Source organism: Dipodomys spectabilis, unplaced genomic scaffold, assembly GCF_019054845.1.
Source record: "Dipodomys spectabilis isolate Male_0828 unplaced genomic scaffold, ASM1905484v1 ptg000258l, whole genome shotgun sequence".
In the NCBI taxonomy this organism is placed as follows: Eukaryota; Metazoa; Chordata; class Mammalia; order Rodentia; family Heteromyidae; genus Dipodomys; species Dipodomys spectabilis.
This window is the reverse complement of record NW_024870935.1, coordinates 885,463-899,521: the sequence shown is the minus strand read 5'-3', so window position 1 is coordinate 899,521 and position 14,059 is coordinate 885,463. Positions and strand designations below refer to the sequence as shown.

General features: G+C 45.1%; 1 protein-coding gene across 4 annotated transcripts in view; it reads left to right on the top strand.

The window, feature by feature from the left end:
- Positions 1 to 14,059, top strand: part of Ebf1 (EBF transcription factor 1) — a 389,509-nt gene that overhangs the window by 363,691 nt on the left and 11,759 nt on the right. For all 4 annotated transcript variants that reach the window (XM_042699578.1, XM_042699577.1, XM_042699576.1 and 1 more), the window contains exons 12-14: positions 9,281 to 9,346; positions 10,157 to 10,334; positions 10,948 to 11,127. In XM_042699578.1, the coding sequence (XP_042555512.1) occupies positions 9,281 to 9,346; positions 10,157 to 10,334; positions 10,948 to 11,127 (424 nt within the window). The remainder of the gene's footprint in view (positions 1 to 9,280; positions 9,347 to 10,156; positions 10,335 to 10,947; positions 11,128 to 14,059) is intronic.

Here is a 14,059-nt window from a genome sequence, read left to right as displayed (position 1 = left end):
TTTTGGTGCGAGGAAAGGAAATGGTATGACTTTCTTAGTAAACTAAGTAATCGCTGTATGAGTTAGCAGTATATCCAGAAATGAAAGTGTCCTTCCCCAAACAATAACATGGAAATCAATGCAGGTCCCATGGTGTATTCAACTGTTAGGGGGAGGAAAACACACTTGAATTCGATTCCAGGAAACATCCTTTTCGACATTCTCTTGTGACAAACACAAAGTATGGAATGTGGTCCACTTCCCCTCCCTCGTCTACATCTGCCAGAAAACTTCCAGGCAAGTTCTAGTTCCCCATTTTGATGATGTACTCAGCCAAGGAACCCAGTAGTCTCTCTTGGTTATATGCCTTTTATCTCCACTCGCTTGTAGTTGTGTATAGAGTTCTGTGTGTGTATCAGTGTACACACACACAGTGCCACATTCGAGGTTGTAGCTTCATTATAAACCATAAGAGCCTCACAAAACTTTTAGACTTTTTATCTTCGAGTCATTTTGTTAGAAGCGATTCTGCTTATAACGACAGCATCGCTCACTTGGCGATGGGGAGACTAGGGAGGACAAGCGGTCTGCCCAAGCTCACGCATAGTAAACGGAGCCTGCTGATCTCAGTGGTCCTTCACTGCTCTGGTCAGAAGCTCCCCTAGTAATGTATGCGTAGAGCTTCATCTCAAACAGAAGGCTCGAGGCCCAAAACCAACACTGACTACGCAAATGGGACTGCTCGGTCGGGACACTGCTGTGATGGCTGGCTCTGCAGCGACCCTGTTCTACAGAAGTGGAAGCCGAGGTGGGTGAGCTGTCAGTGGCAGAGCATGGTTTGGAACCAGTTCCGCTGGACCCTAGCGCCAGAGCCTGTGTCCCTCAGCTTGTGGACCGCAGGAGAAGGAGTTCTGAGGAGAGGCACTTTGTGTAAGCGTGGGGCTGAGGGAGGGGGAGAAGCAGGCGGCAGCATGGACGGCTGGGGCAGCTCGCAAATGGCTGAGCTAGCAAAAGTGGCTGCAGAAATTACAAAACACTCGCAGACAAAGCTGGAGGGGATGCTTGCTCCCTACTGCAGCGCCGCTGTGGTCCGAGGCCAGTGAGGAGAGCCAAGCGCTCAGCTCTGGAACTCTTTCAAGTGCTTCTGAAGCACTGGGCTCTCCAGAGAGAACCAGTGTGACCCCCTGCCCCCCACGCGGGGCACTGAGGGGAATGACTCACTGGTGGATGAAGTGGCAGAAGGCACGAGGCAATTCACCGCAACCCAGGAGCAGAGGCCGCGAGCGCTCCGAGGTCCAAGGCTGGCGTGCACCTCCAGCCCTGCGGAACACCTCACATGCGCTCTGCAGTAGTAAGTGCGGCCCCAGAGTCCTCCAGGCCTGAGGACCATCACCCCGCTGCCCCTCTTCCACAAGATTCATCTCATAACCCACGCACGATGCTCAACAACTTAGGACACAGAAACAAACCGATTCTGGCAGGCTTAGGGACAGTCGAGTCCTACTGGATTCATCTCACTCGACCGCATTTAAAACAATACAACACACACGTGCAGCTGCCCCCATGCTGGTGGCTTGTGGCACGTGCACACACATCCACACCCATCACACACATGCTCACACACACTGCTCAATGCCTTTCTTTGCTTTTGCTCACGGTCTTTCTGGATAAAACTGGATAAAGCTACATATTTATTCCAGTCTTGCCCTAGAGGAAAGGAAGCCACAGCTAAAAGACAAAGAGAAACAGAAGTAGTTAACTTTTGGCTCTGTGTGTGTGTGTGTGTGTGTGTGTGTGTGTGTGTGTGTGTTTCTAAAAAGCTCAGGCTTTGGTGACTTAAAAAGCTTCCCCAGGGTAACCTTGGCGCAAGGCAGTTTTTGCTTCATGTGTGACGTTACAGCCTGCCCCTGAAAAAGGCTCCTCTGTCCCTAGCTTTCTCTTTCAGCAGAGTCTTTTATCCTGATCAGAAAGTCGATTTCCAAGGCCACTCGGCAGGACCTAGCGGACAGCGCTGGTCTTAAACCAGTACAATGAATTGGAATAAGAAGAACCAGCTGGAAGCGGCCAGGCTCCGCTCTGTACCTGGGCACAGGTCACACCCACAAGGGTGCAGACCCCGTTCCTCACTGCATTGGTGGCAGGAAGCGCTGCAGGCTCCCATTCACCAATTACCATGACACCATTTAGAAGAGGCGGCCAGGGGACCAAAAAAAAAAGAGGAAACCATTGTCGTAACTCTTCGCAGGCTCCACAATTCACACTTAACTGCTGACATCTGAAAAGTGGAACATTTTGGTAAAATGAATCAAGTTGTAATGTTTCTTTTATGAGGCCTCCCCCCCCACCCCCCCCCTTGCAGGAAGGGAGGCTCAGCACCTCATGGAGCCCAAGCTTGGTTATCCATCATCCCGAAGTTAGCTGTCCGAGCCGCCTTCCCAGAGGTCACGCGATCGAAACGGCAGCTCTTACAACTATATTATTGCTTATGGAACAGTAATTGAGGCACCAGATAAAAATTACCTGGTCTAATAGGCAGCGAACAATTTTCACTCAATAAAATTATAAGCCAAATCATTCATTTCATAACACTCTGGCTAATTTATTTGTTGACCTTTTAATATCTATAGCTCTTCAGTGGTATTAACTGCAACTCAGACAAAATCTCCTGTTCATTTCACTTTCATTGATTTTTTTTTCCCATGGAGGCAATAACGGCTGCTTGAAAACAGCCCTTTTTTCTTTGCACTGTAAAAGTCAATCATGTAAGTGAGTGTGTCTTACGTGGATTCAGCTGTGTTAGCTTACAACCTACTTTAATTTCATATGATTCAGAAGTCTCTTACACCCTGTTTGCAACAAAGACAAAGCTTTCTGGGATCCACTAGCTACACAGGGTAATACTATGAGAAGAGGGCTGTTGTCTAACCTGAGCATAACACCAGCTTTAGAATGAAGCCCCTCCTGAGGTTTCTTTGGATTCCACTGGACTGCTGCCTTTTCTCGTAGAAATCACAGTACATTCTCTCAGAATACGTAACACCTTCATTCTGGAAATTGCTACTGATGTTGACATGGTTTGCATTTTATTTTTCTTGAAAAACTGGACAACCAGCATTCACTGGCGTGTTCCATAGGGTAAGATGGATTCAGCTGCCTCTTGTTCTATAATAAAATACTATGAAGTCTTTAGATCATAGGGTTGTAAAATGTAATTGTTACACATTTGGCATTTTATGCCTCTCTGGATATATCCACTTGCAACCTACACCTCCTCGACACTTCTTTTAATTTATTCCACAGTGGTCCTTAGCCATAGAGAACACCCCTTTCAAGAGAAATGAGTGTAATCATAGCTACGCTAAGTATACACCATGGGGCTCCTGCGTAACACATGGTTAGAAAGGGGCATGAGAGGCTTCTGACGATCTGGGGAACCTCTATTTCGAGAAGTTCATACTGCAAGAGAAATGAAGAATGTGCGGAATGTCTCAGAGGATCTGGAACTCAACAATGCCCAAGTGTTGTTTTGGTTTGATTCTCTCCTCCCTGGCCACCCTCATTATCCTGATTTCTCAGGATACAGAGGCCACCACTGTGGAATTTTCCATGTGGCTGAATAAACACAAGGGATATAAAACTACTCTCCGCAGGCACACGACTCAGTACAACTAGTATTTGTGGCATTGTACTTCCGGCTCTGTAGGAAAAGAGCTTCTAGAAACTTCAAGTCCATTTTTCAGCACTAGGAACATCACTTAAACTTTCGGAAGCATGTGGGGAAATAGCCAGGACTTAAAAGTCCAGTGACATGGAGGAAGTCGGGCCCTACAGTAAACTCTGGAGTTTTTGTCAGTAATCTCCCAACTCAACTTTGTAATTGATATGTGTAGTTTCTCTTTTGTTTCCTTCTATTTCCCTCAAAATATTCTGTCTCTCTCGGTAAATCTAAGGCCAAGCAAAGACTGTCCACTTCCACCACTAAGGTATCCTCAGGCCTTGTTTTTTTGTGAGTTCTTCCTGGGGTCCCAAGATCTAATGCCAAAAGTTGAAAATTAGTGAGGTATTGGTAAGTGGGTCTCTGACAACGTTGAGAGTTGGCCCAATGCCCCATGAAAGAAGGAAGTTCAGTTATTTTCTCTATTCATGGGGATCTGAATGAAGTTGAAAAATGGGTCCAAAAGCAACCCGTCATTCAATCTGCCTTTCAGACTGGTACTACTAGCTTATTAGCTACCATTTGAGGTCATGTGCTAACAAGAAGACTCCCACTAATAGGAGGAAGGAGGAGCTTGTTCTGTCTGCGTATGTGATATGACAGGCCGAGCTCCAAAGGCAGCTTCTGTGCATGTATACATTCCTAAGCATTTCTACAGTTAATGAAAAACGATGAACATCAAGACCAACCCTCATGTTGCTAGAGGCCTATATGTTGAGATAATGTCTGTACTGCACACAATGTATTATATTAATCACAAAAAAACAGCAGAAGTGAGAGAGCAAATGCATTTTTTTTAAAAAGTGACATTAAGGAAAAAAACCTCTCAATGATCAAAAGTTGACCTTTGGGAATTTATATATTGGATGTCAAAAGTCTAGAGCCAAAGGGAACACCAAATTCAAGGGTTCTGCTTTGATTAACCACACCAAATATATGACTGTCCTTTCATTATATAAATTATCTGTGCACTTTTTTAAAAATCAGCAATGCATCTCAGAACAAACTGTCCAGCAAGAATCTGCCCTGTATTAGCTAAGCGTTATGCCAGGGGCTTAGAGAAAGAGATTTAAACCTATCATGTCCTCAATGAGGCCTACAGTCTTAACTAGTTTGACCTACGTTAGATGAGAGGAAAATGATCTGTGGCGTTGCTATGTGCCAGGCTGGGCGGTAGAGATGGCCAGTACTATTTTTCAACAGAATGACAGTAATTAGGAGCTGGCATATAAATGGAATTATTTCTGATAGAATAATTGTTTACGGTTCGGATTCCGACATTTAACTAGTCTGGGACTGAGTCTCTGCTCAAGCGCTCATCAGCCGTGGACACTCAGAGAAAGTCCCCATTTGCCAGGTGGCAACTGGAGCAGTCTGTCTCAGCTAGGAGACTTGCCGGGAAGACCGAACGGGCTCAGGTTCCACACTTTCGTTCCTCTTTCGTTACTGCACCACCACACCTCACCTGTGCATTACTGTACTGCGGTCACCGAGCTTTGAAGGAGTGAAGGCCCTGCAAGTGAGAACGCCGTTCCAAAGAAGGAAAGGCAGAAGGAAGGAGCCAAAAGTCTGTCCTAGACTGAGAGGCCTTGGTTGACAAGAGCCAGGAGCTGTCCTCCCAATGAGTGGAGACAGAAGGCTGAGTAAAGCAGACAGACACGGGGGCAGATATTCTGTGTAACACTGGAGAGGCCTGCGAGCTGGGGGAGGGGGGAGAGAGCATGCCTAGAAAACATCAAAAACTACTCACTAACACATGACGTGTCTGCCTCATGGTCAAGCTGAGGCTCCTCCTATAACCCACGCAGTATTTCCCCCTCATTTTTATACAAATTCATCGTATAATGTAGGAGTCCATTTTGATCTATCCCTATATGCATACAATATATTCCAATCATATTTTTATTATGAAGATTCCAAATCACAAGTAAAATATGTAACAATCACCCTTGGACTGTTCTTGGGTCTTAACTCCTCAAGTCTCCCCAATATTTCTGCAGAATCTACAATTTCTTTTTCTTTACAGCCCCTCCCCCCCACCCCCCAACCACCTCACATAAGTATCAACCCCTAGCACTGCAAAGCAGTGAAGTTTAGCCGAAGGTTTGCGGGTGAGAGGAAAGAGACCACCTCGGGTGTGTTGTTAAGAGTCAACATTTTCTGTTTCTTTAAGAGCAAAATGTCTAAGGCCCCCAAAGAAAAATAGTCTGACTCAGAATGTAGACTGAAGAACAAACATTGCCTCTTTATGGAGGCTCTGTGGATTTCCAATATTTAAGATAGTGGTATTTGACTTTATAATTCCCAAACGGGATTTTTTTTTTAATCTAAGGATAGGATTAATTATCTTGGAAGACTCTAATCTCTGTCCTCATGTTTGAAACTGCAAGCCGGGAGACGTTTTTTAAACATTATGAAGAGAAGTAAAATCTCTCCTGACAAATGCATTCCTTGAAAAATTGAAATTAGTACTAGCCAAGTGCTCTTTCTTTTCAGAAATGTTAAAATTGAAAATTAGAACTGAAGGATCCTTATAATATACTTCCTCTTAATGCCACTAAAAAGGGGGACTTTAGGAACAATTTTAGAGATAAAAGATTCTGTGAAATATTTAGCTTTTCTCCTTATGGGAAATTTCTTTCTTTTTTTTGAACATCCTTGGCTCAATCATTTCCTAATGTGAAATTACAGATTTTTCAAATTACCATATAAAACTGCAAAAAAATTACACTTGTGACCACAGGAGAGATAGCATACACTATCAATTTGATTTTAAAAGGCATACATCTTTTATACTACCTGTCATTTTTATAATGCCTTTTACAAATTTAATCAATACATTTTAACATTCTATATACTTTAAGTGCAATATACAATAAATATTCAAGTTTCATCTTAAACGTGCTCTAGCCTTTAAATTGTTAAAACTGCAGTGCCCTTTCAATCTACTTACATAATGTCATAAAATATACATTTCAAGGTAAATGAAGTCAGCTACTTCAATTTAGTCCCTCAAACTGGTAGTAAATGAGAGGTTAACACTATGGTGCCAAACCCATTATTGAGTAAATTTAGCACCTTGGACAGCTCTGTAAAATCTTTATTGCTTTCCTGACCTGCTCGTCATGTTCTGTCTGTGTGTTCAGTGGCTCTCAGCTCTGATTGAAAGGCAATATATTAGATCCCCAACACAAACACGCTTGGGGGCTAGTTCACTGGGAACGTAATGACATGGAGGTGAGAGCAATTTTCTGGTCACCGAAATCCAAGCACCTTGCAGGTCTGTTGCACTAACTCATAGAGGACCCAGAAATGTCCTTTCTCCTTCCCATTTGCACAAATAATGAATAGCAGCTGAACCAGCATTGGCAGCACTGAACCAAATGGAGGTCTCCTTTACATCTCCAAGTTGCTACAGCAGTGAAGGGCATTTTTAAAGGGGTGACCATATCATTAGCTTCTGGGGCAAGAAATGTAGGTTCACTCCCCTCAAATTGAAGATGCTTGGTCTGGAGTGACCCTGTGCTCACATCTAACCTATCTGTGCAGAGGCAAAAGCCACAGCCCACCAGCCATGGGCCAAGGAGACAGCACTGGGCACCCCGGGAGGATGGGGACCCTAGGAGGATCTGACTTCAGGAAATTAGAAGCAAGTGGTGATGAGCTTCTGGTTCTAAAACAGCAAATTATCAAAGATCTATCAAATGACAATGTACATACAAAAGATGGAACTGGTTAGGTTTACAACCCTCCTCCACCAAGAATGTTCTTTGCCCTTCCCTCTTGGCCTTCCCTCCTTCCTGATTCTATCAAATGAGTTAAAAGCAGACTGCTTTAAATCCCCAATGAATGCACTGCAAGAAAACAGTTCAGAAATAAAGTATCCTAACAACCCCTGACCATGCTCTTGGTTAACAGTACATTTTTTTATCTCGAAGATGAAAAGAAAGAAGAATACTTCCTCACCCAAGCCCAAACAATGGCATAAATATTCATTTGAAGACATCCATGAAGACATTCTAGAAACATCAAATCTTAATAAATAAACGGACTCGCCCCTGTTTGTTCTTCATCCTTCCTGTCAGCCAGATAAAGCCACGAGGTTTTAGTGAATGAAGTCCACGCTGAATTGGTTTGAGGACAGGGTTTAGTGTGCTCACACGGTGGTAAATTATTCGCTGAGGTGGTTGGACAACACTGCAAACTATAGTAGTAAATTATCTTGTAGCTTGCATTAAAAAGTAAAGAAATGATTTCAGATCTATGGGTTCCAAACCCATTGATTATATAATGCTACCTAAGCAAATATTGGAATGGCTTTATAAACAGGATCTAGCAGCTGAAAGCAAGCATAAATGCATGTATTGGGAATGGAGAACCTCTTTCTCGTTTTTGAGTTTAGGACATTATATATGTCACCAGTCGTTACTGCAGTATGACAACTGTTTTATCTTATATCGTAGAGAACTTAAAATTGAAAAATGCTAATACAGATCTAAAAGCTTGTCATTCCCACAGTTGTTCGTGGATTTTTGAAGAGACTATGGTGACAGCAAAATGAACGCAATTATATCCCTATTTTCTGATCAGCGTCTGCCGTACATGAAAACTGAAGTTTAAACAGCGGGCCTCTGCTTCTCCATGCAGAACTCCACTGTGGAACATGTTGGAAGTTAAGCTTCTGTTGAAACTTTACTAGCAATGAGAAATAGTAAACAAATCCTCTGTAGATCGCTGGGCTCCCACACGTTCACTGTCTGCTAACGCTCCCCTGTCCCTGCGTCAAGCCTCGCTTGGCTCCCTGTCCTGCTCTGGTGGAGAGCAAGAGGAAGGAACAATGATTTATTTTTCTAGTATGAAAAGAATCACCACCATTGGTGATTAGTTATTAGAACTATGCAAGCTAAATGAGTGAGGAAGCCCGCCTACATGAGAAGAGGAAGAGATGTCTTTCCTTCCACCAGCAGGCGGGAGTGGAGGGAAAAGATAAACAGAGCAGACATGGCAAAGAACTGCTAGGAGAGGCAGGTGTTGCTGGTCGTGAACAGGTGTGTGTGCAGGCTTCTGGGACAGGCCACTCGTGAGAGTTTATTGCATTGCCCCCTTATATCATGGCTGTGCCAGAGAGAGAGAGAGAGAGAGAGAGAGAAAAGAAGTTACATGCCTCTAGTAGCTAAAGATTGATTGGAAATCCCTCCAAAATGACCCGTCTCATAAGGTCATGGTTCCCAGAATAAGCAATTAAGGGCAAAATAAACACATCTTAGAGATTCATACCATGCACCAAATGACATCGATTGTGGCAATCTAGTAAATGACCTCAGAATCGTATTCAGCAATAAACATATGAGTGCTTTATCGTGCCTGTGGCATACTATTGAGTGATGTATTTTATCTTTCAGCACCAACAATGTTCACCTTTTGACTTGATTAAGTGTATATGTGAACAAGGATAAATTGGTGATTTAGCACATTCTGGGGGGTCCCCCAAGCTATGACATTTACAGCTCTGTCTTGGCAAGGGATGGTGGCCACGCGGACAAGATAATGACACTCAGAGGACTGTATCTGCTTTTCTCTTGACAGGAAGTGATCCTCAAAAGGGCTGCCGATCTGGTGGAAGCGCTGTACGGGATGCCGCACAACAACCAGGTGAGCCAGCCGCCTCTAGCCTGAACTTCCTCCGCCGAAGGGCGCGGCACGAGGAAGCCTAAGAACTCCCGAAGCCCTGCATGAGGAAGGCAGGCGCGGCACACTGCAGGGCTAGCCCCTCTTTCCCTCTTGGTGAATCTTTTATTCCCTTTCCTATTGACTCATTTTCCCTTCCTGGAAAAAGTACGACACTTAAAACTCATCTCTACAGGAATGTCCTTCATAAATGAAGAAGAGAGTTGTGTTAATGACTTCTTCCAAAATATACGATGAGGCCAGAATGAACACCTCTATTTCATGGAGGAACTCTGGGTATAGAACTCAGATTGCTTAGGAAATGGAATCTGAGAAATCCTTCGGCCTTTACATGTCCTCTGAGTTTGTGTGGAAGGGACAAGGTCCCGCTGAGACTCGGAGCCCAGGTTGGCACCTTAACAGTCTGTCCTTAATCCCAGCAGGAGCTATGGATGCAGCCTCCTGCCCCTGCGCAAGATGCTTTCTCCCACACGTGAACCTCAGAGTTCCTGCTGGCAGAGAAGGCACTCACTATGGTGGCTCATATGCCCACTAGAATGGACTTAAGGGCCAAATGCATGGCATGAATGCATCTCAGCTTTCTCCTTAAGTGAGGTCTTTGCCTTCCTGAGCCTCAGTTTCCTCAGCATAGCAAATGATGATGCTAGCCTCACAGGTGTGCTTGTAGGACACAGCGAGCCACTGAGCGATCTCAGCAGGGTGCCTGGGCCACAGTCAGCTCTATTTGAGTAGGGGGGGGACACCTGAAGGGGTATTCATTTGCTATCTTTTTAGGAAATCATTCTGAAGAGGGCGGCCGACATCGCAGAGGCCCTGTACAGCGTTCCTCGGAATCACAACCAACTCCCAGCCCTCGCCAACACCTCGGTCCACGCAGGGATGATGGGTGTGAACTCCTTCAGTGGACAGCTGGCCGTGAACGTGTCGGAGGCCTCCCAAGCCACTAATCAGGGTCAGGAACCGGCTCCCCTCCCCCTCCGTCCCTGCCCCCTGCCCAATCTCACGCTTCCTCCTCCACCCGTTTATTGGCCTCGGTGGCTACTCTGCCAAAGGGGCGATCTCTAGTTTGTGTGTTATCACATGTTGCCGTAGGCTTTTGTTTCTAGTCTTGAGGTCTGGACGTCCTCATGGAAGGGTGCATGTGTTCAGCCATCTCTCTGTTTGACTGTCCACTATAAACCATGAATGACGGAGCACAAAGAGGGTTGGAATTAAAGTTCTGAGGGCCCAAGGCCCATCATTCTTGCCCAGGGAATAGGGACCTGTTACCTCCAGGGTACATCTCTTAGATTGGGATTTATTTCTGCTCCCAAATGGTAATTTATAGTCGCTGCATTGCTGCCTCTCACAGCCCTGCTAAGTATTTATGACCCCCTCAGAAATGTGTCTTTTGCTCGCTCCCTATTTTAATCATAGAGCTAGTCCCAACAACCTGTACTCATGAATCACAGGCCCCCTCCCTCTGGCTTGCCTCGAGGGGCCGTGGACCGGACACTTCCGGTCTCCCAGCCTCCCGTCTGCCATCCCAACGCCACCCTCACCCTGGGTTTTGCCCCCACCCTCAGGTTTCACCCGTAACTCAAGCAGCGTGTCGCCACACGGGTACGTGCCGAGTACCACCCCTCAGCAGACCAACTATAACTCTGTCACCACAAGCATGAACGGATACGGCTCTGCTGCCATGTCCAATCTGGGGGGCTCCCCAACCTTCCTCAACGGCTCAGCTGCCAACTCACCCTATGCCAGTAAGTAGCTGTGTGTGTCCGTCCCGCTTTCCTGAGGAGCCCAGCGCAGGCTGCAGGCCCCGCGGACCGACCGTGCTGTCTGAGGAGCCCGGCCTGCGAGGTCCTGCCCCCGACCGCTGCCGCACAGCATCCCCCCCAGCAGCAGTCTCTACTGCTGCTAGCCCCCCACGCCTCCCCAACAGTCAGAACCTGGCTGGCATCAAGAGTAGTCACAAGAACCTATGCTTGGGGGCAGACGGCAATGCAGGGGTGTGGGCTGCCAGCTTGGACCAGTCCCTGGGCAGTTCACTTCCTCTGCCAGTCCCATGTTTCTCACCTGGACGAAGGAGAAGGGACCAGTACTCACCCACCCAGAGCCGGGAGGCAAGCAGCAGGCCTTGCTCACAAGGACTTGTCCTGAGGCCTTGCACAGGAGATGCATGCTCAGAAATCTGAGTCCTAGCCAGGCACCGGTGGCTCACGCCTGTAATCCTAGCTACTCAGGAGACTGAGATCTGAGGATCTCGGTCCAAAGCCAGACCGGGCAGGAAAGTCCACTAGACTCTTATCTCCAATAAACCACCAGAAAACCAGAAGTGGTGCTCTGGCTCAAGTGGTAGAATGCTGAGGGACAGCGCCCAGGCCCAGAGTTCAAGCCCCACGACCGACAAAAATAAAAAAAGAAATCTAAGCCATAACTTTATCGAGGAAGGAAAGGAAGTGACCGCGGCATACTATAATAGAAGCCACAGTCGAAAACATTAAAATCCTCCTTTAGAAATCCCTCTATGACTATTGTTTATTCTTTAAAAAAAAACAAACAAACCCTCAACATTATCAAAATACACACTGCTTTTTCTAGCAATATAAAACACACAAAGACCCAAATAAATACCCTTTTTGTATCTTGTCCCTGTCTTAAGGAAGTTCAGCTTAAAGGATTTGATTGGGTTCAATGTTTAGAACATATTGAAAGAGCCTCAATAAAATGACATCTTTATATATTAATACGTACATCGAAAGGGTGGCCCGGGTCAGCACGTGGGGTCACTTAGGTTTCCTCTGAGGACTTTCACAGATAACCCAGTCAGATGGGATGCTATGCGGTCTCTCCTCTATGTCAAATGTGTCCAAACTCAGAGGTGTTTGTAGAGGGACCAAAGATGTTACATGAAAGAGTATGCATGAGTTTTTAAAAAGTGCCTTAGCTAAAAACTGTAAAAGATAATGTTGTCTTCCAGGCTAGAAATGTAGGATGAGGTAATCCTTTGAAGGGGGAAAGGTCACTGTTGGCCTTCAAAATAGTTATTCAGAAACCTTGCTGGATGAAATTTCTGTGTAGGGTAAAATAAATTCTACATTTCTACCTTTCTGGTTTGCACTCAGCAGTGAGTTAGCTGAGCATTTAAAATTGCCCCAAACGGTATGCATACATTATGTGTCTGTGCTCAAGAGAATAAGCGTCTGAGGTCAGTTTCCTATTTGATTTTGATTTATCGAAAGATTGTTTCTCATAGATCTATCATTTTAATATTCATCTATTCAATCAGAAAATGTTTCAATCATGACCTGAAAATTAAAAGGTGGCATTCTTAATTAAATCAATAAACTAATTGCTGTATGGTTGCAATCCAATTTAGGGGCTTGGATTTTTCGCCTTCCCAAGCCCATTCAGATACCCAGCGACTTGGGCCTGAGATTGCATCTGTCAGACTGTGAGACCTGAACATTTAATTTCCATTAATTGATTTCCTCAGTGCTCACAAATATAGTATTAAATTCTCAAACAGGCCCTCAGATGGGACGGTTTTATCTGCATAAATGCAAATAAAACAATAAACACAAAGCCCAGCTGATTTGAATTTTTGCTTCTGTAATATTTAATTATTCATAAACCACTCATGTTGAAAAATTCCAACAGAATTAAAAAAAATAAAATAAGATATTTTACTGGTGGACACACTTTCTGGTATGGGGCTGATAACTAATAACGTTATAATAAATGGAGCTGCTGGTATATTTTACCCCTCTCTCTGTTAGCCACCCCCCAAACGCCCCAACTCTAAATACACATAATGATCGCATTTGCCAACGAGATTAATTGCTTTCCTCAGTGAAGCAGCAGAATTTCAAGTCTAGGAATATTTAAAAATCAAACCTCCAGTGCAGGAGGTTTTGCAATTTAAATGTGTGTTATTATTGAGCGTATTTTCACATTTACAAATCCTAAGAGATGTATAAAAATGCTAGCCTCATTAAAAGAAAAAGTACAGTTTAGAAAATGTTTTGGGGAAATTCTGAGGTGGCGGCTCTGTGTTCTGCTCCATGAAGCGTTCCCTGCGTTTGGACAGGGCGCCTTTTGGGCTGATTATCAGGGTGATCTCTCCACCCCCCCTTCCCCCCCCCCCCCCCAGGGCAACTGCTCCCGATGACTGATTTAGTCCCATGCTGCCAGTTTTCCAAAGCCAGGAGGCCAAGGATTAGGCCACCCAGCAACTCTGGGACTGGGTGGGTTCGCATGCAGGGGGCTTTTGCATCCCTCACAGGGTGATGGATAAGTGGAAAGAACATTGGACTTGGGGTAATTTGCTCAGCTACTTTCTGAGGGTCAGTTGGCTCAGGTATGAAGAAACCTCTGACTTCAGGTGGCTTTGCTAATGACAAGGCGAAAAATAGGTGAAGACTGTGGTGTATGAGAAAGCATATAGAATGTTTATTAAATAATATGAGATGTAATAAAGTAGAAGGAAGTGCCCTGGATTTGAATTAAGTCCTTGGAAACCGTTGGAGAGGATTCATAATTTTCTTCAGGAAATGGAGGAAATAGAAAGTGAGTGTATGAAAACATTAGGCTTGGCATGGTGCGTGCAAAATCTGTCTCCTGAAGCAACCAAGAGGCGAAAGCCTGGCAGACAGGACCATGGCCACACTGCCCAGCTCCTCCACATCCCCA